This window comes from Camponotus floridanus, unplaced genomic scaffold (genome assembly GCF_003227725.1).
Source record: "Camponotus floridanus strain SB8 unplaced genomic scaffold, Cflo_v7.5 scaffold44, whole genome shotgun sequence".
NCBI classification, from domain to species: Eukaryota; Metazoa; Arthropoda; class Insecta; order Hymenoptera; family Formicidae; genus Camponotus; species Camponotus floridanus.
The window spans coordinates 293,847-315,873 of record NW_020229592.1 but is presented as its reverse complement, the minus strand read 5'-3'; the positions used below and the strand labels follow the sequence as shown (position 1 = coordinate 315,873).

The 22,027-nt window shown below is 30.1% G+C and overlaps 2 protein-coding genes across 8 annotated transcripts in view; both read left to right on the top strand.

The window, feature by feature from the left end:
* The window catches only part of LOC105248646 (glutamate receptor ionotropic, kainate 2), a 252,433-nt gene extending 245,958 nt beyond the window's left edge, over positions 1-6,475 (top strand). For all 6 annotated transcript variants that reach the window (XM_025411848.1, XM_025411845.1, XM_025411846.1 and 3 more), the window contains 2 exons: positions 862-1,017; positions 5,276-6,475. In XM_025411848.1, the coding sequence (XP_025267633.1) occupies positions 862-1,017; positions 5,276-5,329 (210 nt within the window). In that variant the 3' untranslated portion in view covers positions 5,330-6,475. The remainder of the gene's footprint in view (positions 1-861; positions 1,018-5,275) is intronic.
* Positions 6,476-10,639: 4,164 nt separating this feature from the next.
* On the top strand, positions 10,640-21,534 carry LOC105248647 (glutamate receptor ionotropic, kainate 2). Of its 2 annotated transcripts, none has more exons than XM_025411867.1 (16): positions 10,640-10,849; positions 12,667-12,763; positions 13,200-13,373; positions 13,760-13,953; positions 14,292-14,449; positions 15,070-15,211; positions 15,678-15,995; positions 16,107-16,526; positions 16,683-16,767; positions 16,966-17,242; positions 17,836-18,040; positions 19,158-19,300; positions 19,378-19,460; positions 20,120-20,235; positions 20,319-20,468; positions 20,823-21,534. In XM_025411867.1, the coding sequence occupies exons 2-16, from the start codon at positions 12,679-12,681 to the stop codon at positions 21,003-21,005; spliced, it is 2,733 nt and encodes a 910-aa protein (XP_025267652.1). In that variant the 5' UTR covers positions 10,640-10,849; positions 12,667-12,678; the 3' UTR covers positions 21,006-21,534. The 2 variants fall into 2 exon arrangements, with proteins under 2 accessions (XP_025267652.1, XP_011251852.2); XM_011253550.3 differs by having other exon boundaries at positions 19,140-19,300.
* Positions 21,535-22,027: the final 493 nt, after the last annotated feature.

The following is a 22,027-nucleotide window of genomic DNA, read 5'->3' as shown; positions in this document are numbered from 1 at the left end:
GGCAAACTTGCCGACATTTGACGCACAAACACAGATACATGATTATAGTTATGAAAGTGGAATTAACGCCCTGTGCTTAGCTTGCAGGAACTGTAAGATATTAAAAGTATAACACGTGCGATATTTATACACATTGTACGTAGAGAAGTAAATTTACTTTAATTATTAATTTTCTCAAAATTAAAAAAAAACTATGTGTTTAATGCATAAAAATTTTTATTATATTAATTGCTATTATTTTTTTATATTAATTTATTTTATATCTAAGAACATCAAGTGGATTTTTTTTGACGTTATCCTTTTTTCTATAAAATATTCTCTTTTTGACAAATCCATTAGAAAAATTTTCCATCCCTATAGAAGAAAGAATATTTTTGTTTTGAATACATACATTTTTTTATTTGATATAGGTGCTAATATATCTGTCATGCGTATATAAATTTTTAAATTAAATTAAAAAGTTGCAATATAAATACACGATATTTTTAATATATTTAGGATGTAGACTGTATACTTTTTTCTTCGTGTAAAATATGTCAATCAAAAAATGGAAGGAAGATTATCAAACAGACCATTTAATAAAATCGCGCGATAGACTATATATTTCCTCTCTCTTCTCGTTTGAATTTAGAGATGCGAGCAAGTGAGATGAAATTTTCACGATATTATCGACAACGCGAATCGCTTCAATAATGAACATTCGAGCGTGAAGACCGCGTGCATTAACGACACGCAGCAGACTAAACACGAAAACCACCGTTTCTCCGACGATGCATTACCTATACAATGGGCCCACACTCGACCCGTTAATAATACCCCCCTTTAATATACCGCAGACTAATCGATGTTTCTCATCGGCAGGACGACACCTCGAAAAGCAGCTCGGCGGCGAACGAGCTCGGCTTGGCAAACGTCGGTGGCGTCTTCGTGGTGCTGATGGGTGGCATGGGTGTCGCCTGCGTGATCGCGGTCTGCGAGTTCGTATGGAAGAGCCGGAAAGTGGCCATCGAGGAGCGGGTGAGTGACGCGAAATAGCACGTCGAGGAAGGCCGTGTAGTAATCTCGTCGGAAATCGCCACGTCAGGATCAATGACCGCGACGCGGCTCGATCCCGACGCGATCTATCCAGACATACCGCGCGAGTACATCAGTTGATGCTCGCATGCTGGTGGAGTTCCTCTGTAATGGTCTCGGTACAGAACTACTCGGGTCTGATCGCTCGCGCAGCACGAGATCGGTATTCTTCTGTCGATCGATAGCCATCCATCGGCGAGAACTTACGCGAAACAACCCGCTGCGCGCGTATAATTTTATTCTCTCGTTTTTCCGTCATCGTCGTGCATCGTTATCCTCTCCCATTCGTCATTATCCCTATTGTCTCGTTGCGCACGAATATCGTCGTTAGTCGAACGAGCAATATCCGTCCTTGCTCGCCATCCAAGATACGCTAGTGCAAGCATCTACGCTGAAGAAACGTCTCGAGTATTTGCGAGTTGTGATTAATCAAGGCAATTTAAGCCTGGACTTTTGTTCCGGGAAAAACACTCCCTGATTGTTGCATAGGGCTTGTTCATCAGAAGATTATTCTTATTATTAAAAATAATCATTAAGAAATTATTTCATCGAATCGATTAATAATTTAAAAACGGAATTTATCTTTATATAATTGTCGAATTTTTTTTCTTCAAAATGCATTCTAATATTCAATAAATTTTCAATTTTTTTTAAATATTAGGCTTAATTCATATTTTAATATAATTATATACACTCCCTATTTGTTGCATAGGACTTGTTCATCAGAAGATTATTCTTATTATTAAAAATAATCATTAAGAAATTATTTCGTCGAATCGATTAATAATTTAAAAACGGAATTTATCTTTATATAATTGTCGAATTTTTTTTCCTCAAAATGCATTCTAATATTCAATAAATTTTCAATTTGGCTTTTAGTATTAGGCTTAATTCATATTTTAATATAATTATATACACTCCCTGTTTGTTGCATAGGACTTGTTCATCAGAAGATTATTCTTATTATTAAAAATAATCATTAGGAAATTATTTTGTCGAATCGATTAATAATTTAAAAACGGAATTTATCTTTATATAATTGTCGAATTTTTTTTCCTCAAAATGCATTCTAATATTCAATAAATTTTCAATTTGGCTTTTAGTATTAGGCTTAATTCATATTTTAATATAATTATATACACTCCCTGTTTGTTGCATAGGACTTGTTCATCAGAAGATTATTCTTATTATTAAAAATAATCATTAAGAAATTATTTCGTCGAATCGATTAATAATTTAAAAACGGAATTTATCTTTATATAATTGTCGAATTTTTTTTCCTCAAAATGCATTCTAATATTCAATAAATTTTCAATTTGGCTTTTAGTATTAGGCTTAATTCATATTTTAATATAATTATATACACTCCCTGTTTGTTGCATAGGACTTGTTCATCAGAAGATTATTCTTATTATTAAAAATAATCATTAAGAAATTATTTCGTCGAATCGATTAATAATTTAAAAACGGAATTTATCTTTATATAATTGTCGAATTTTTTTTCCTCAAAATGCATTCTAATATTCAATAAATTTTCAATTTGGCTTTTAGTATTAGGCTTAATTCATATTTTAATATAATTATATACACTCCCTGTTTGTTGCATAGGACTTGTTCATCAGAAGATTATTCTTATTATTAAAAATAATCATTAAGAAATTATTTCGTCGAATCGATTAATAATTTAAAAACGGAATTTATCTTTATATAATTGTCGAATTTTTTTTCCTCAAAATGCATTCTAATATTCAATAAATTTTCAATTTGGTTTTTAGTATTAGGCTTAATTCATATTTTAATATAATTATATACACTCCCTGTTTGTTGCATAGGACTTGTTCATCAGAAGATTATTCTTATTATTAAAAATAATCATTAAGAAATTATTTCGTCGAATCGATTAATAATTTAAAAACGGAATTTATCTTTATATAATTGTCGAATTTTTTTTCCTCAAAATGCATTCTAATATTCAATAAATTTTCAATTTGGCTTTTAGTATTAGGCTTAATTCATATTTTAATATAATTATATACACTCCCTGTTTGTTGCATAGGACTTGTTCATCAGAAGATTATTCTTATTATTAAAAATAATCATTAAGAAATTATTTCGTCGAATCGATTAATAATTTAAAAACGGAATTTATCTTTATATAATTGTCGAATTTTTTTTCCTCAAAATGCATTCTAATATTCAATAAATTTTCAATTTGGCTTTTAGTATTAGGCTTAATTCATATTTTAATATAATTATATACACTCCCTGTTTGTTGCATAGGACTTGTTTATCAGAAGATTATTCTTATTATTAAAAATAATCATTAAGAAATTATTTCATCGAATCGATTAATAATTTAAAAACGGAATTTATCTTTATATAATTGTCAAATTTTTTTTCCTGAAAATGCATTCTAATATTCAATAAATTTTCAATTTGGTTTTTAGTATTAGGCTTAATTCATATTTTAATATAATTATATACACTCCCTGTTTGTTGCATAGGACTTGTTCATCAGAAGATTATTCTTATTATTAAAAATAATCATTAAGAAATTATTTCGTCGAATCGATTAATAATTTAAAAACGGAATTTATCTTTATATAATTGTCGAATTTTTTTTCCTCAAAATGCATTCTAATATTCAATAAATTTTCAATTTGGCTTTTAGTATTAGGCTTAATTCATATTTTAATATAATTATATACACTCCCTGTTTGTTGCATAGGACTTGTTCATCAGAAGATTATTCTTATTATTAAAAATAATCATTAAGAAATTATTTCGTCGAATCGATTAATAATTTAAAAACGGAATTTATCTTTATATAATTGTCGAATTTTTTTTCCTCAAAATGCATTCTAATATTCAATAAATTTTCAATTTGGCTTTTAGTATTAGGCTTAATTCATATTTTAATATAATTATATACACTCCCTGTTTGTTGCATAGGACTTGTTTATCAGAAGATTATTCTTATTATTAAAAATAATCATTAAGAAATTATTTCATCGAATCGATTAATAATTTAAAAACGGAATTTATCTTTATATAATTGTCAAATTTTTTTTCCTGAAAATGCACTCTAATAAATTTTGAATTTGGCTTTTAGATAATTCATATTTTAATATAATTATATGCATTTCTTTTCTTCTACTTTAATGTTCAAAAATGATTACTCCAATTATGTCTATTATGTTTTAATCCAATTATGTTCTAATTGTGAATTTAATTTACATATACTATTACGAACGAGTAGAAAGCCGCGCCCGCTATCATATGAGAGCATCGTGGTTATCGGGAAGCCTCATGTCAGTTATAGAAACGCAGCGAGCGAGAATTTAATGAAAAAATTTCGAACGAGATTTGTTTTGCTCGAACGCAGGCGGAGAAATGGAATTAACGTATGTAAAGCTTCGCGTTGCTCGCGGTGGTTGGCGTGTAGTGTATGCGATATGTATTTGTACCACCGTTTGCATACATTCAAGGGGCGAGCAAACAGACAACTATTTGAAGAGGGCTCGCCCAGGGATACGAATATGCAGCTTTGTGCGGATCATTCTGAATGTACCCTAAGAGCAAATAGCTTTATGAACTGGCGAACGTTGCTCGATTCTCTTTTCAACCCCCTTCAGGGTACGCAATAGAGCGTGCGAGACAAGATTCTCCAAAAATTCAAATCCACTTAAATCCGCTCGATCACGGGACAAGGCTCTCGTTCTGTAATGAATAGCATAGATTTCGAATAGACTGTATACGACATACATTTCTCCGTGTATGAATTTCCGTGCTGCGTGATGCGCAAGATTGATCTGATATGATCTAATCAAGTCACAGTCGACCGCAAATGCCATGGCAGTCGCGACATTCAGTGTCACAATAATTCGAAAAAATAGACAAAATTAAAATGAATTTATTAATTATTATTTTGTCCGAGATTGGCTCCTATTTGGAAAAATTGATCGTGAAATAATGATTACAATAATATGATAATGAATAGATGATGCTTCTATGAATGTAAATCTGTTTGATAAAGCAACACGAGGAAGCATGGTAGACATGTACATATTATTTTTATCTGCTATTTAAATAAGCGAAGATGATTGTATCGATGCGCACTTTATCCTGCTTTGCTGTTGGACCATCGCAACAATGACTGATGTAACGAATCTGACTCGGGCATTTTGGTGTTCTGTTCTAGAAGCAGAAATCCTCGGGGAAACCGATCTGCGAAGGTTTTACTGATCTGCACTAGCGACGGTACGCGCTGCGCTGCGAAAACAGATTCTTAAACTCAAGCCGTACCTCAAAGCGTATCCGATCCGAGTTCAGTGGACCTAAGGAAGAACTCCATCACGAGTGATCGGAAAACTGTGTAAAGATCGTAAAATTATAGGAACAAACTAAATAATCGGACAGGAGAAGCAACGAGCCTTGACCTTTCCAATTTTCCTCCCAAAATCCTACCAAATATCAATTATCTGGTTCGACGAATTTGTTCGAGATATATAAATACTTCTCTTCGAATGTCGATTCTCAAAGGAGAACAAAATGTTTAATATTCTGACGAACGGATCGCTCGATTTTGCTAGAATTTCACGATACAATATCAAATTTCTTACGGTGAATATATTATTAAAGTTCGATTAAGAACGACTTTTCAGTAGAAAAATGTACGATTATTGCGACATGTAATATATGGAATCCGAGCCGAAATATGGCATAAAAGAAAGATTGGAAAGGTCAACGTGTTTGCCATTTGCTCATATCAAAACTTAGATTAACAAAGACTTTAAAGTCTCGCAATAGGAAAGGCCAGATGTCCTTCCTCGCGAAGTTGTAAATGTCTCGACCGACATCAAAATACTTAAAAAGGAAAAAAAGGAAAGAGCCGCGGTATTTACAACCGAATTATAGTGCTGCGGCAATGGACAAACTTTTAAGAACAATCACAATTTTATACCGGCTAGATAGAGTGAATGTATAGTGTGTACCAGATTACAAGACGTTTTATTGTACATAATATGTAGCTATCGAGCTAATCATTGCGTTCGTAAGTGTGCGCGGAGTCCGTTCGCCTCGCGATAATGATATACGCGATAATCGAAGGAGCAAGTGTGGATACAAGGGAGATATATCTTATCAAAATTAAATTTTATTCCTGCATTAACAATCCATTATTTTTTCCATTACATCAAAGATACGAAAAATTGAAATTATCAGCAAGAATAAGTATTCCTAAGTAAGTAAATCTCGCTTGAAATTAATTGAAGAGTGAGATTTTCTTAAAGTTCAAGAAAGTTGTTCTTGAAACTCAGATGGAACTCTTTGATTTTCGATGGTAAATAATATATTTCCATTTTAATCTTCACTAAGAAAACGTTGACTTCGAATTCATTAAATATACCAATTCTATATTTTTTTATATTTCGTTAATTAAATTGTGGCATGAATAATATTAATCTATCTGAGAACGTTTTACAGTATTAAATTATATAATATTAATTTATATGTATTTCGTCTTTATCCACCGTGCATCTTTGTCCATAATGTAAAGGACTTCCGATCCATGTATAGAAGCATGCGGACTCCGAAATTTCGTTATTGAATAGACGAATCTCTGTGTCATGGCGAAGTAACTTTTACGAAAAATTGCAATTTCAAAATGTTGCATTACTTGTAACTATAAGTAAAATTGAAAGGACGTGCGTTGTGTGACAATTTAGTATGACATTGTTAGCTGTGTCGCAATGTTTCTTGCTTCTCTCTCGTCACGGATTCATAGGAGGTGAGCTAATTTATTTACATTAACAGTATCGTTAGATAGAATCTTCATAGCTCAAGGAACTCAACTAAAAATTCATCTATCTAATTTTAATTGTAAATAATTTATTATTTTTAACATTAACAAGTATAAGAAATAACGTTAAAATATTTTAATGATTTAGAAACATAATACGAGTACATTAAGATAGAAAGGAAATTTTATATCTATATAATAATTTTTATATTCATATTTTATTATAAAGATTTATAATTATTCATATTATTACGAGGAACGTTATTCATTGAGGCTGTGAAGATTTTACAATTTAAATTCAATGTCGTAAAAGTAAAAATAGCTTAAAAATAGTTTAAAAAAGCTTTCTACAAACTTGCATGCATAATTATATTTCCTATTGTAATTTATTGCTTGCACAAGATCATTATTTTTCTTAGACTTTCGTAAGACATTAGTTCAAAATTATTTCAATAATAAGAGGAATCCTTCCTTTCTTCCTTCAGTATTCAATTGCGCCATTTATTGTAGATTCTCTTATAAATGATATTATAGTCTTTCTCAGCTGGAACATTTTAAACAAAGATTACCTTCCGTTAACGGAACTTTTAACTGAGACTTTGCAAATAAAGCGGACCTTAAAGTTTAAATTTCAATGTAGTGAGTTTAAGCTAAACGACTCGTTTGGGAGCCAATACGGGAGCCTGTCGCAATATTCTTTCTGTGAAACTTTCAGAAGTCTGTGTGCTCGGAAATGGCGAGCGAATTGCGATACGCTTTGGACTGCGGCAACGGGAATAAAAAGCCGTCGAGGAAGGTACTTTGTCGACGTCAGAGGCAACATTCGAGCCTGTCGATCGTCTCGGAGGAAGGCAGGTACGCGTCGTGCAACAAGTACAGGCACTTCATCGGAAAAGCGCCTTTGACGTGAACAAAGGGACGCCTGATCGAACGAAGAAAGACCGAATTTCTTTACGAAGTTAATTGCTTCGCTCACATGCAATTGGAAATATATAAATTGATCCTTAATATTAAGGTGAAATCTGATCGAAAGGCAAAATCCTTGTAAAATTAAAATTATTTATAATTGCAAAATTTTAAATCTGCGAGAAATGTAGATGTGACGATCGCGTCAGACTATTATTGCAGAGAAATGAAATTTTCTGAAATGAAAAACATGATTCGGCATTCCTCGAAAGAAGAAAAAAAGGCGCCAAGCTACAACAAGGGTCCTGTAAATTTCTCACGAGACGAGAATTTGCAATGCGATTTGGGTTGCTGTGTAAAGACTTACCTCTACTGTATGTACACGTCTGTCTGTCCCTTTTTTACGATCCACTATCGAATAAGATAGTCCACCATCTAGTCCTTCATAGGGTCTCTACTTGTTAAATGCGATACGAGGAGGGTGCGTGCGAAAAAACAAGCGAGTGAACAAGAGTCGCATGGAATTAGGTGGCCTTTCATTGACGTTAAAGATGTAATGTCGTTATCTCATAAAGTATTCTGAAATCAATCTGAGTATGCGGTTACCGGCGTCCGTGAAATCCTTCAAATATGATAAAATTCGCGCATATAAATTCTCTACGTGACGATCGAACGAATTCCACTCGTGTATAAATAACGTATAAATTATCTTTAATATGCGACGAATAATGAGATCGCGCGAATGGTCATTTGCACAATTTTATCGCGATCCGATTATTTTGTATATTCGCGATTGTTGATATATTTGAACGTACCTTCTCAATTGATTCCTATTCTTAGCTGGTCTGACGGGGTCCATAAGATCAATGAAATATTACTTGAGCAAATTAGAACTAATGACGCAAAAAACTACTCTAATTATTCAGACTACTTGGATAATACATTTCTCGCGTTGACAACATTCCGTCGAATGCAAAAAAAAAATGCTAACAATGCTCAGATTATTTTCAAAGAATACGTGCCATTATTATTGCTAATTCTTGTTCATTCGATTTTTCATTTAATCGCGTTTATGCGGACCTTGTGAACCAAGCAGTATTCATTTTGAGTCTTCCTTCTATCCATATTTTTAAAAAAATGTAAAAAAGAAGATCCGAATACCGATTCTAATCTAACGTTTAAACCGAAACTCTCGGAAAAGAATGCGTAAATCAGAATATGAGTGCACGATTATACTGCGTTAAAGAATGTGTGATACTCCAATAGCTTCTGCGGACATTATTTGAAGGCAGAACGTGAAAAAGCGAAGATGAGTGTAATTCATTATTTTATTTCCTTTTATTTCCTTGCACATTCCATGGATTTCGTTACTCTTGATACGATTTACCGAGTTCTGAATGCGACCAGAAACGTGCATACGCGACATGCAATACATGCATAACATATACATATATATATATACGCACGCGCGCTCGCACACAGACACCGATACGATGTCCACTGTAAATATCGATATAAAACTTGTTATATACTTGCGTTTACACGTCGCGACATACGAGTTTGTTAAGAGCCTATCGATTCTTCTTATATAAAATGTACTACAAGCATCATATTAAACGTGAATAAATTAATCGTCTGTAAATTCTCATCCAAATATCCTCTGTTGTAATTGTGCCTTTGTGACGTCCGTTTCCCCGAGTCATCGGTGATCATTGATTATCATTATAATCGTGCCATTAATTTTGAATTTATTTATTTATTATTCATCAATTCTCTCTCTCTCTCTCTATTGGTTTTATATATAAATTGTAATTCTAAGTGATAGCACAATAAAAACTAAACAAATTTTAAAAATTGAATCAGTTTTGCAAAATGTTCATTTAAAATATTGAAATATTCGCACACTTCTTTTATTGACAATATATAAATATGATATAAAATGACATAGAGAAAAGATATATTTATATTTAATATATTTTATTCGGAAAAAAATACATATAAACTCTCTGGTTTTTCGCAGTCTCTCGATAATCAAGTAGAAAGTAAATAAAGCAAAAGTCATTAATAAAATAATCAATAATGGTAAAATTAAAATCTAAAAATTAAATGGAAATGAAGCTAGAATTGATAAAGTCAAATCAAAGAATTAACAGGACATCAAAATAATTTTTCTAGTTACAAGTTATATATATCGAATATACATTCTAATAATAAATTTCAATTTCACATATTGTAATTAAACTTTTGATTGTAATTATAATCTTACTCGGTCTTGTATTTTATCCACGCAATTAATTTCTCTAACACCTTATTAATTTCTCTAACACCTTATTAATTTCTCTAACACCTTAGTCACTATATTTGCCCAACCACGCCCTACTAGAATATCAACGTAATTAAATCTATATAATCGAATTTATATATAAGCGCAACATACTTGCTACGGTTTAGAAATCGTTATAAACACTTTTAAATGCAATTCTTACGGCAATAATCATTTTATAAATATATAAAATATATAAATAAATATATAAAAATAGATAAATATATAAAAATTTTAAAAAGCTTGAGTTTCAAAAATTTCTTATCATACAGAATATTAGCTGTACAAGCGCAGCAGCCTTGTATAAGCGAACAGCAGCCTTTAGGCGCATGGCATGCTTTTATAAGTTCCGAGATTATATTCTTATAACGTTGATTATATATTATACTCACATAATGAATTATTACAGAGATAAATTTTGACAGTATGATTTCGACGAGAAAATATATTGCTTACCTAGAGCGATAGAAGAAAATTTTGTGAAATATAAACATTTTTTTTAGACTTCTACGTAATTTTGTATATTAATTTCTGCCGTCTGTCTAAGTATGCACGTCGCACTACAACCGTTTGTCATGGATGGATCGTGAAAACTTGGGAAGGGAGTAGAGCATGCGCTGCCGAGATGAGACGCGCGAGAAGTGGCGTTCGGATTTAGAGTCGCGTGTCGCGCAAAGCTCGTTCGGCAAAGCACGCGTCAAAAGTTCTGTGCCAGGTAAAACGAGTCGCAGCATCGCATTCTTTAGGTAAGCTCTTGCGAATCCTTAAAGATGATCCTCTTTAGAGAAGTAATGTTCTTCGCTGTTTATCGCTTGAATCGTGACACATGCTTCTATTAGAGTAAAACTAATGCTTTCATCCTCTCGCTTTTGGCGAAAAAAATCATCCACTTTGAAAATTTTCAGCCGGCTGATTAATCCTTGAACGACTAACGTAAAATGAATTTGGAAAAAAATTTTTTTAATTGATTTATTGAAAAAAAATTGTTTTTCTCAAATTTTCAAATACGTGTATCATTATGCGTTTGATAAAACAATTAAAGTTTCTCTTAATATCATCATTACATTATATATAAATATAATTTAAATATTTTAATATATAAATAAATAATAAATATAAATAATTTAAATATATTAATATATAAATAAAATAAAGAATAAAAAAGAGACGAGACAATTGGATGCTGATTTAAGTAAAAATGTATACCATTAAGTTTCTATTTAAAAAAAAGTACCTCCAATTGTATTCCGTCGAAATCTATGTCACACGACGAACACGACAAGCACCAGCGGTGGCGATGCTCGATGTCTAAATATATCGACATCGTTATACGCTCTCTTAAGATTTTCGTTAGTTTTCCATGTCGTGTTGACGCGTGCTGGACCAAAGATCTCCCGATCAGCAATTCTCTGCAATTCATGATTTATTCCGTGTAATGTAGCCGAATAAACCGACACTTTGTAAAGTATCTAAAACGGCTGCGATAAATGACGTGAATGCGTGCTCCACGATGAATGAATGAAAAAGAACGCGCCAGACTGCGTGCATTTGGCACGATGACAGTAGGTTACGTGGAACTCTGAATGCGTGTGAGATATTGCTAAAAGCTCGTACTCTCGAGACAGACGTTGGCCGTCTCCGGGGAATAAAAGATATCCAGGAATGTCGAACAAATATTTATATAGCTTTGAGAAATTAATTATATCGAGCGAGAATCCATGAAAGTATTTATCAAGTAACTTACATATTCATTATATAATTCAAAACTTAGTAATTTTTCTTTAGTAAGTTTTCTTACAAACACACTTTTATTTAATTTTTTTTTTAACAGGAATGCGAAAATGTAATTTTGTCAAGCCAATTAAAATAAGTAGAATCACAAAGAGTTTTGGTAAATTAAATAAACTTATTTTTCACCTAATTTTATTATTTCTACATTATTTTACTATTTTATATTTTTATTCTAATATAGAAAAATTCAATATTAAATTAAATTTAGTTTAATTATAAAAATATCTAATCCTATTAATAACTGCCAATTAAAATTTTTTAATTTGTCTAAAATTTGTAGATAGAAAAAATATACAATTTTCAGACTATGTAATAAATTGCCATATTAGTATTAATGCACAACTTAGAATCTATCATGTTCATATAAACATATAACATTTTAATATAAAAATCACCAGAGAAAAAGAAAAAGAAAGGAAAGAGAGAGAGAAAGAGAGGAGATGCTACAGTTTGTGAGAGGGATCGCGACAAACGGATTTATTAAGAGCACACAAGCAAATAACTAAACTCAATATTGGAAGATTGATTTTAGACAGATCTAAATATTTATGCGCGCCGAGAGAGCGACTTGCAGGCGGCGCGATGCCTTCTGGCTAGTTTATATAACGTCGACTGGTTAAGTGCTCGTTCAAGATCTTTCCGTTTGGTCATGTGCATCGTATACATACCATTTACATCTCTTCTTTCTCTCCTTCTTTTCGATTGTATTAAATGCACATCCATATCAGCGCATACATTTTAATTTTATTTCAATTTATTTGTGTGTGCGCAGAATGATCGTAAGATGGTGACCAAAAGTCTGCTGATATTATTGCCGATATTTCTGTCCTGCATATGTGTGTTAGCTTTTCCGAAACAGGTCTACGTAGGTAAGATAAACGTTTACTGACTTGAAAGAAAAATATGAATAAAATATATGAAACATCGAAAACATTATTTTTGTATTCATTTTTCTTTATGAATTTTGAAATATTTTGATGAGATGTAGACAAATATTTAGCGACATAAATTATCTCTCTTTCAAGTAGTTTTATTTTACGATATTTATTAAATTTATTTATAACAGATATATTTTTCAATTTCTTTTTTTTAAGATTTTTAAGATTTTTTGTTGAATTTTTAAGCAACATTATTGTGTAAATAATATTAACCTGTTGTTAATATATTTAAATATTAAAAAAAGAAATATTATGTAAAAAAACGCAATCAAGTTTACGTATATACGCACTAGTACTTTATGAAAGAACTTTGTGAGCTATTTCGGTCATGTAACGCGTCTTGATTTTAAAAAGAATTATATTATAGCATTGTTCGACGAAAATGAAACGGAAGTTTCATATGTCATGCGGATGTTCAAATTATCAGTGCAAGCAATTAACGAGCAAAGGTGTGGAAACGAGGAATGTCATCTATCAAATGTGTCTTTGGAAGTGGAAACAGGAGAGGCTGCAACAGAGCTATTCGAGATATCAAAGACAGGTAATGCATTGCATTGTACCTGACAAAGTGACACTGCAAGATTTGACGCTAAATTATATTTGAGACTCCCATTTTGTATTATTTTACGTCTATGTACTATTTTACGATATTAAAACGCATTACGTAACAAGGTAATCACATTTATCTTCTTTAATGAAGTAGAAACATGAACACACAGTAATGTTATGACATTAATGTAATCTTTTTAGATGCTTAAATACAATAATGTGAGTGTAACATATTGCCGTAAAATAATATGTATCTTCTTTATGTGAATTCTTAAATAGAGAGAGAAATGTCAGACTGCATTACTTTTCCGAGATACCGCGATTTGTTGTTATATTTTCACGTGTATTCAATACTGATTTTTTTTTCGAAATATTTAGTATGCACGATGGTAAGTAGCTACAAAATAGTTGGGATCTTCGGACCTCAGGAAAAAATGGCCACAGAATACATTCAAAGTATATGCGATACAATAGATATGCCGCACATTTCCGTGCGACAGGATTCTAGTGAATCACCTCAGCACCGTGGATTAAGTCTGAATTTCTATCCGCACGTGAGCTCCTTATCACGCGTAAGTAAATGAAGTTGGAAAGAGATATTATAATCGCAAATTTATATAAATAGCATGAATAATATTATATGTGAGCTATGTATAATAAATGTAGAATCGTAAAACAAAATCATTAATGATTTATCTATATAAATAAAATATATAATTTCTGTCTATGCATCAATAACGCAAAAAATTAAGGCTAAAGAATAAATCAATTGCAATCATTACAAAATATTTATCTTGTCGTCTTGTCTTTCATTTCTTTTTATTTAATCTTTCTTGAAATTTTAATTTTATTTTTATATTTATAACGTATATAATTGTAACATAACTTATCATCCGTGAAATTTTCACAGATATATGATCAACTGGTCACGGAATTCAAATGGAAATCTTTTGCAATACTCTACGAGAATACCGATAGTCTCATTCGTATGCATCTTTTGATGAAACGATGGGACCCTCACGGCAATTCTGCATTTATGTACCACTTGGGTTGCGGACCGAATTATAGGTATAGAATACAGAAGTGTCTCGAAGGAATCTTTTAGTCCCTCAATCATACGAAAATTGTTCAGAGAATCAGAATTGATTGATTGTCACCCTTCTCTATTTCTATATATTCATAAAAGATATATATATTTGTCAACGTCACATCAATAATTGATGACATTTCTGTCATCATTTTTTATGATACGCTAATTATTTGTTTATTATTATCTCGTCTAATATTTTAATTATTATGAGCATATCATGAGTAATTTCAAAATTGTCGTTAAAATGTATTGTTGCGTTTCTGTGTTATTCTCGTTAGAATATTTATATTGTTCTGTTTAATCAATTTGAAATAATTGTGAAATTAATAAATAAGATGAAGATTACCTTTGAGGCACAACAATATTTAATAACAATATGTTTAATAATAAATTATAATTTTTCACTACCAAAGTAATTTTTAAATATTTTTTCAATCAAATAAGACAATTAGATATATATAATTTGCAATTTAAAATCATTATAAATAATGATTATGTTACAAGTAAAATGGAAATAAAAGATCAGCAAGTTTAATTAATTGAGAAAAATTCGAAAGACATTGATTAATTGTATAATTTGGCATCAAATTCTGTGTAGGGAAGCGATGCAAGAAATCAAAGCATCAGGTATAGAAAACATTATCATCGATTGTTCGTATAAGATACTCAGTGAAGTTCTTAAGCAGGCTCAACAAGTTGGCATCTTATCTGAAAAGTATAAAGTGATCGTCACATCTTTGGTAAGACATATACGTTGTTTTTTACAAACTGAAAAAATTACACTATTTTGATATTATGTCAAAATTGTTTTATGGAGAGAATCCTTAAATAATTAAAAATATATCGATAAAATATTTAAAACATATCGCATAAACTTTACTTTTAATAGAAATCTTCCTATCGAAATACACATGTATATCGAAATGTGTATAATTCAGTGTTTGTTAGTATTTTAATAAGAACCTAAAAAATAATTACGTAAAACAATAATTGTATATAAAAGTGCAAAATTTAGATTATAAATACGCACGTAGAAATTTCGAAAAATGAATTATTTATTCATTAATATTACATTAAAAGCAGGATTTTAATGTAAGTTATATAAGTACAATTTCCTTTGCATACAATTTATTTCGCACGATGTTCCATCTGAAAGCTTTAATTAAGTTAAGATGACATATACCAACGAATATGTATGCATGGCAGGATCTGCAAACCTTGGATTTAGAACCATATCAGTATTCTGGCGTCAACTTTACCGGCTTGCGCCTGATTGACCCTGAAGATCCGATAGTTCAACAAACTTTAGACGAATACAAGAACGAATGGGGCTTAGATGATCCCTGGGAGCTACAAACTGAACCCGCACTTATGTATGACGCGGTACAACTATTTGCAACAGCTTTCAAGCAATTAAAAGATGCCGTCAAAGGTGATGTTAAAACATTGCCATGCGATGGTAATTTTTACAATGATACTGTTAGATGGGAACACGGATTAAGCTTGATCAACTTTATGCGATCGGTAAGATTTAAAAAAATAAGCTTTTTAGATCAAGTATTTTGAACAACGACATACAAGATTTTATTTCTAGTCACGTTACAAACAAATCTTATTACATTATTTTACTTTCAGAGTGAAATACGAGGATTAACTGGACTTGTAAAATTTGACAAAGATGGCGTCCGGAGTAATATACAATTAGATGTTGTACGTCTGACCGAAAATGGCTTGACAAAAATAGGTGTATGGAACAGTACAGCAGGAAATAATATTAATTGGATACCAGAAATTAACACAAAAAGGACAGATGTTGAGCTAAGTTTGCAAAACAAAACATTTATAGTCCTCATAGCTTTAACAGCACCCTACGGAATGGAGACGCAATCATCGACAACTCTGAGTGGGAATGAACGATACGAGGGTTTTGGAATTGACATAATAGATCGTATCAGCCAAATCCTGGGTTTTAACTATACGTTGCAAGTAGAGTCAAATACTGGTACCAAAAAAAACGGGAAGTGGTCAGGCATGCTTGGAAAAATTATAAATGATGTTAGTATTAGCTAATATTAGTTGAATATAAACTGAAATATCTCTCTGATGTTGATCTCTCTGTTACTTGTAGTCTTTCATCATGAGATTATTAGGATTAAAATTATGAAATTTATAAATATCGAAGGAAGAAAGAAAAATATCATATTCTTTTAGGAAGCAGATCTTGCCATTGCAGATCTTACAATTACAGCAGAGCGCGAAGAAGCTGTCGATTTTACCAACCCGTTCATGAATTTAGGTAAATTACATACAATTTATATAATGTAATGTGTATAATATAAATCTAATGTAGTATACGATATTTGATATTACTTATAGATTTTTGTATTAAGTTTTAAATATATACATATCTTTTTACTATTTATTAATTTTATTATTAATTTAGAAAATAACTAATGTATATCACTTAAGTATCAAGTTTCATATGATTTTACAGGTATAAGCATACTTTATAGAAAACCGACCAAAGCTCCCCCCAGCTTGCTTTCATTTCTATCACCATTTTCGAACGATGTTTGGTCTTACTTAATCGGCGCATGTGTCATAGTATCTTTGCTCCTTTTTATAATTGGCAGGCTATGCCCTGCAGAATGGAACAATCCTTATCCTTGCATTGAAGAAGCAGAAGAGCTTGAAAATCAATTCACCTTTAAGAACGCATTCTGGTTTGTAATAGGAAGTATTATGCAGCAAGGGTCAGAAATCGCCCCAATGTAAGTGTGCCTTTTATATTTATATCGATATAAAAAATTATAATTATTATAATTATTATGTTATAATATATAATATATAATATATAATACAATATAAGCCAACAGAAAAGAAACGAAAGAAAAAAAAGAGAGAGAGGGGGGGGGAGAGGGAGAGAGAGAGAGAGGGAGAGAGAAATTTGATTTATAAATAAAATTCTTATAATTAATGAGTGACAGACATGATGAAAATAATTTTGTTCTCTTTGTGTGTGTGTGTGTGTGTGTGTGTGTGTGTGTGTGTGTGTGTATCTATTTTCTATCATTTCCTTTAATATGTTTTTGGAGATTTTTTTTACTTTGTGTATGTACTGCAACTGAATTTTAAGTAATCATTTTCTCATTAATTTTTATTAATTTTATTTAACAATAAATTTTATATATATATATTTTTTATTATATAATATTTGTAGAAAATATTTATAAAAAAAAATTTATAAGGAATATTATACATATATTATGAAACAATTTTTACAAAATTGTTTCATAATATATGTATAATATTCCTAATATATGTATAATATATGTATAAATATGTTTCTATAAATTGTCCACAGAGGCATATCTACAAGGATGATGGCAAGTTGCTGGTGGTTCTTTTGTCTCATTATGGTTTCTAGCTATACTGCTAATTTGGCGGCATTTTTGACAGTTGAAACTGTTGTAAATCCTTTTAATAATGTTGAGGAATTAGCAAAACAGGGGGGGGAGCCCATCATGTATGGAGCTAAATATGAAGGAGCTACGTTCAAATTTTTCAGAGTAAGTTTTTAACATTTATTATGATATTTTATGCAATAATGATAAATTATTACAATATTACTGTTACATATGACATAATAGAAAAGTTTATATGATATAGAATGATATAGAACTCTCAAATATTATTTAATAACTGGTTAATACTTTCATGTGACGTAATCTTTCTAAAATATTCTTTAGCTTATCGATTTTCAAAGTATAGCAATCTTTTTAAAATTGTAATTAATTAAGGAATTGCACAATATGATGCTGTGATTTTACAGTTAGAACTAATATTGTAAAAAATATATTACCAATCTTTATATTAATTTATAAAAATATATTATAAAAATATGAGATATTTAATATATGAAATGATAAATTATTGTTCTCTTAGTTTTCAAAATTTTTGAACTTTATCGATACATTATGAATTCCTATTTTTAAACATGCATAAATTGCTCTTGATGTAATTATCTCTAAAGTTATCTGATTATTTTGATGAAATATTATTTCATATGTAACGATCTAATAAAAAATAATTGCGTATGTAGTGATAGATTTTTCAGGATATTCATAGTTTTGCTATTCTTAGCATATGAGAGTAATCTCTTGAACGTAAGATAATTTAAGATATCTCATGATTAGTTATTTGTTGTTCATTATATTTACTTTCTGCTTATATCATTTATTTATCATGGTATTATTATCACAAATATACGTGATAACATAATTGATAATTTTGTATCGTAAATATGATAATCAGCCTTTACAAAATATAATCAATTAAGTATTTAATTAGAATAACGAAATAATATTAATAAATCCTTAATTCGTGATAACTGTTTTTCCTTTGAATATTATTAGAGTTTGCTCCATACTTGCATCGACAGTGTTCTTTGCATATTATCGTAATTATCCTCCGTAAATAACATAAATTTTAATGATTATTTCCCGCAATAATATTACTTCATAATATTCTAATAATAAGAAAATAATCCTAGAAAAAAGCTTCCTAATTCACATTGAGATAGATGTTCAATATTAATAATTGTAATAGTAATATTAGACAATAGGCACAATAAGTAAAAGAAATTCTAATTCAGTTCTTTGATAAAAGACTTTTGCCAATTCTAAGGACAGTGATTATCCGACGTACAGGAAGATGTATGAATATATGATGGCAAATGAAAAAGAGGTGCTGCCAAGGTCCAATGACATTGGCTTGCAGCAGGTAAAAACCCAAAACTATGCATTCCTTATGGAATCTAGTTCAATAGAGTAAGTATATATATAATATTATTATTTTATTATACACGTATATATATTCATATGTTCATAAAATATTATTATTTTAGATATACCATAGAACGTGAATGCAATATGACTCAAATAGGTGGGCTATTAGACGAAAAGGGTTACGGAATCGCGATTAAAAAATGTATATATATATATATATATAAACTTTACCAAAATATAATATATCCGTAACATTATATGTAATAATAATGTAGTAAAATATTGCATATCTTGCTCATTTTAAATATTTTTTTTATGTTATCTTAATAATATTGTATTTGGTAAACTCTAAAATCATTGAAATTATCATAAAAAAACATTGGAAATTTGAATGAAAATTATATTATTTGTAATAATACATAATCATCAGTATAAAATATTTTAATTGTTTGAACGCAAAATTAAAAATAAAAAATAATTTGGATAAAAACCAAAATATGGATTTGAATTGTATTAATAGAAATATTTTGTGTCATAATATAATAAAAAATAATGAGTTATAATTCACATAAATGATTTAATAGTAATTCTGAGATCACAAACTTCAATTTTAAATTTACTGGATTATTCTACTTTTTAATAAAAAGATTTTAAAAAAGTTATTTCTCTTAAATACTATATAAACTCTAAAATATTTTTATATTGTGAGATGCAAAATTATTTATTAATCCTAATCTTATTCTTATTTATTAATCTTAATCTTAATCTTATTAATATATAACTGAATTCTATTTTACGATTAAAAAACTTATCCTATTTAGCAAATAATCACATTCTCATTATAAAATATTATTGTTGCAGTTTCACCTTATAGACACTATTTAAATACTGCAATTTTACAACTTTCCGAAAGTGGGATAATCACAGAGCTTAAGAAGAAATGGTGGACACAAAAACGAGGCGGAGGGAAGTGTCGTGTAAGCGAGAGATCAATTATAAAATTTTTGTATTATATAAAATATGCATTACACATCACGTCATCTTCATTTATTATGTATAGGAGAATGGTGGCAGTAGTTCACCAGAGGAACTCGGTTTTGATAACGTCGGTGGTGTATTTTTTGTCCTCGTTGTCGGAGTGGCTTTATCATTCGTGTACACAATTATCGAATTACTTTGGGAAATTGCTGGGATATCTATTCGAGAAAATGTAAGCGAACTCTCCTCATTTATAAAGCATACAATTCATACTGCCTTTCCTTAAGAAACGTAACAGTTTTTCAAAAATTTAATATATTTTTACTAATTTAGTATAACGTAGAATTGCGATAATCAAAATTAATTTGTATTGAGATCGAGATTTAAATTAAATTGACGTACAACATTTATATGGTAATCTTAAACGAATTTAGCAATTTGATAACTTCTTACCTAGATTATAATTCACGATTTGAAAATTTATTAGACTATATTAAGAACAATAATTGTAAAAATTAATTTTCAACATATGTTTGTATGTTATATTTATTTATCATATATATGATAATTTATTTTGTGTGTGCAGGTATCTTTCAAACAGGAATTGCTAAACGAATTGAAATTCATTGCAAAAGGCAGTAGTTCTAAACCGACGCGAAGAGGAAATGGAGCATCTAGTAAAAGTGAAAATAACAGCACAAGAGGATGTACACCACCGTACGGTTTTATACCGACAGTAATAACAACATCACCAACTGATGACAAATAATGACGGGACAAATTTAGACAAATGCAAAGCTATCGTTTGCACGAATTTATTACTTTGTTGTCTATATCACAACGTTCGAGTAAAACTACAAAAGTCACATCGTAAATATTTTAGGGCACTTGCATTGAACAAAAAATTTTAAGAAATATGTAATATCTATATACAACATACATAGCTTTTACGAATAATAATTGATTTTAAGTAACCTCTCGCTTCCTGCATCTATTAATCATTTGATAAGATGACAGGAAAAACGAGAGAAATAATAGCAAAAAATTTTTAACACTAATAATATCTTAACGATCCTCAGTATTATTGAGCCTATTTTTTAAGTGCACTTTCTTTCGAACTCTGTGTGTTTGCATTTAAAATAAAATAAATGGAGTTTTGATTGAGAAAGAAAAAAGAAAAATTTTAAGAAAAGCGAAGTACGTAATTTTAAGATTACTATTATATCAAATATTATTGCAATTTTTATATGTCACATATAGCATCGAACGCACCAAATAAATTAATAAAAATTTCCGAAGCTTGGCAAAGTTAATTCTGAACATAAATATATTTCAAATGGCAATCGTAAATTTTTTAAATCTAGATTGGCAATTTTAGAACATTATGGCAAGATATTCTAGAAAAATTATCGCTCGCACATGATGAACTCTACTGCGATTATAAATTCACAAAATTATTATGAATCACAGTATCACTGACAACGGTAACTTTTCAAATTGAAATAATCCACGGTGATCATGCGCAAAACAGCATACGAGAAAGTATTCCCCATTACCTACTTTTCCAGCTTGCATGTAGTCAAAATAGTCAACCGATGGTTATGAGGAGATAGTATAACCACTGACTCCGAGAGCGCCGGATAATTCATGGTACACATACAAATTAATAACAACGAGTATTCCTCGAGTGTCGATGATTTATTTTTAGTGATTCTAATAATTTGTGATAATAATTAATTGCGCGAGTGATTTCATATCATCAATCAATCTGAAAAATTGACTCCTATCGAT

Bases quoted from the DNA above. Each gene is read 5' to 3' on its own strand.
- LOC105248647 (XM_011253550.3), top strand. From the start codon at position 12,679: ATGGTGACCAAAAGTCTGCTGATATTATTGCCGATATTTCTGTCCTGC. The intron at 14,450-15,069 runs GTATAGAATACA...AATTCTGTGTAG, and splicing joins GGTTGCGGACCGAATTATAG to GGAAGCGATGCAAGAAATCA. The intron at 16,768-16,965 runs GTAAATTACATA...ATGATTTTACAG, and splicing joins CAACCCGTTCATGAATTTAG to GTATAAGCATACTTTATAGA.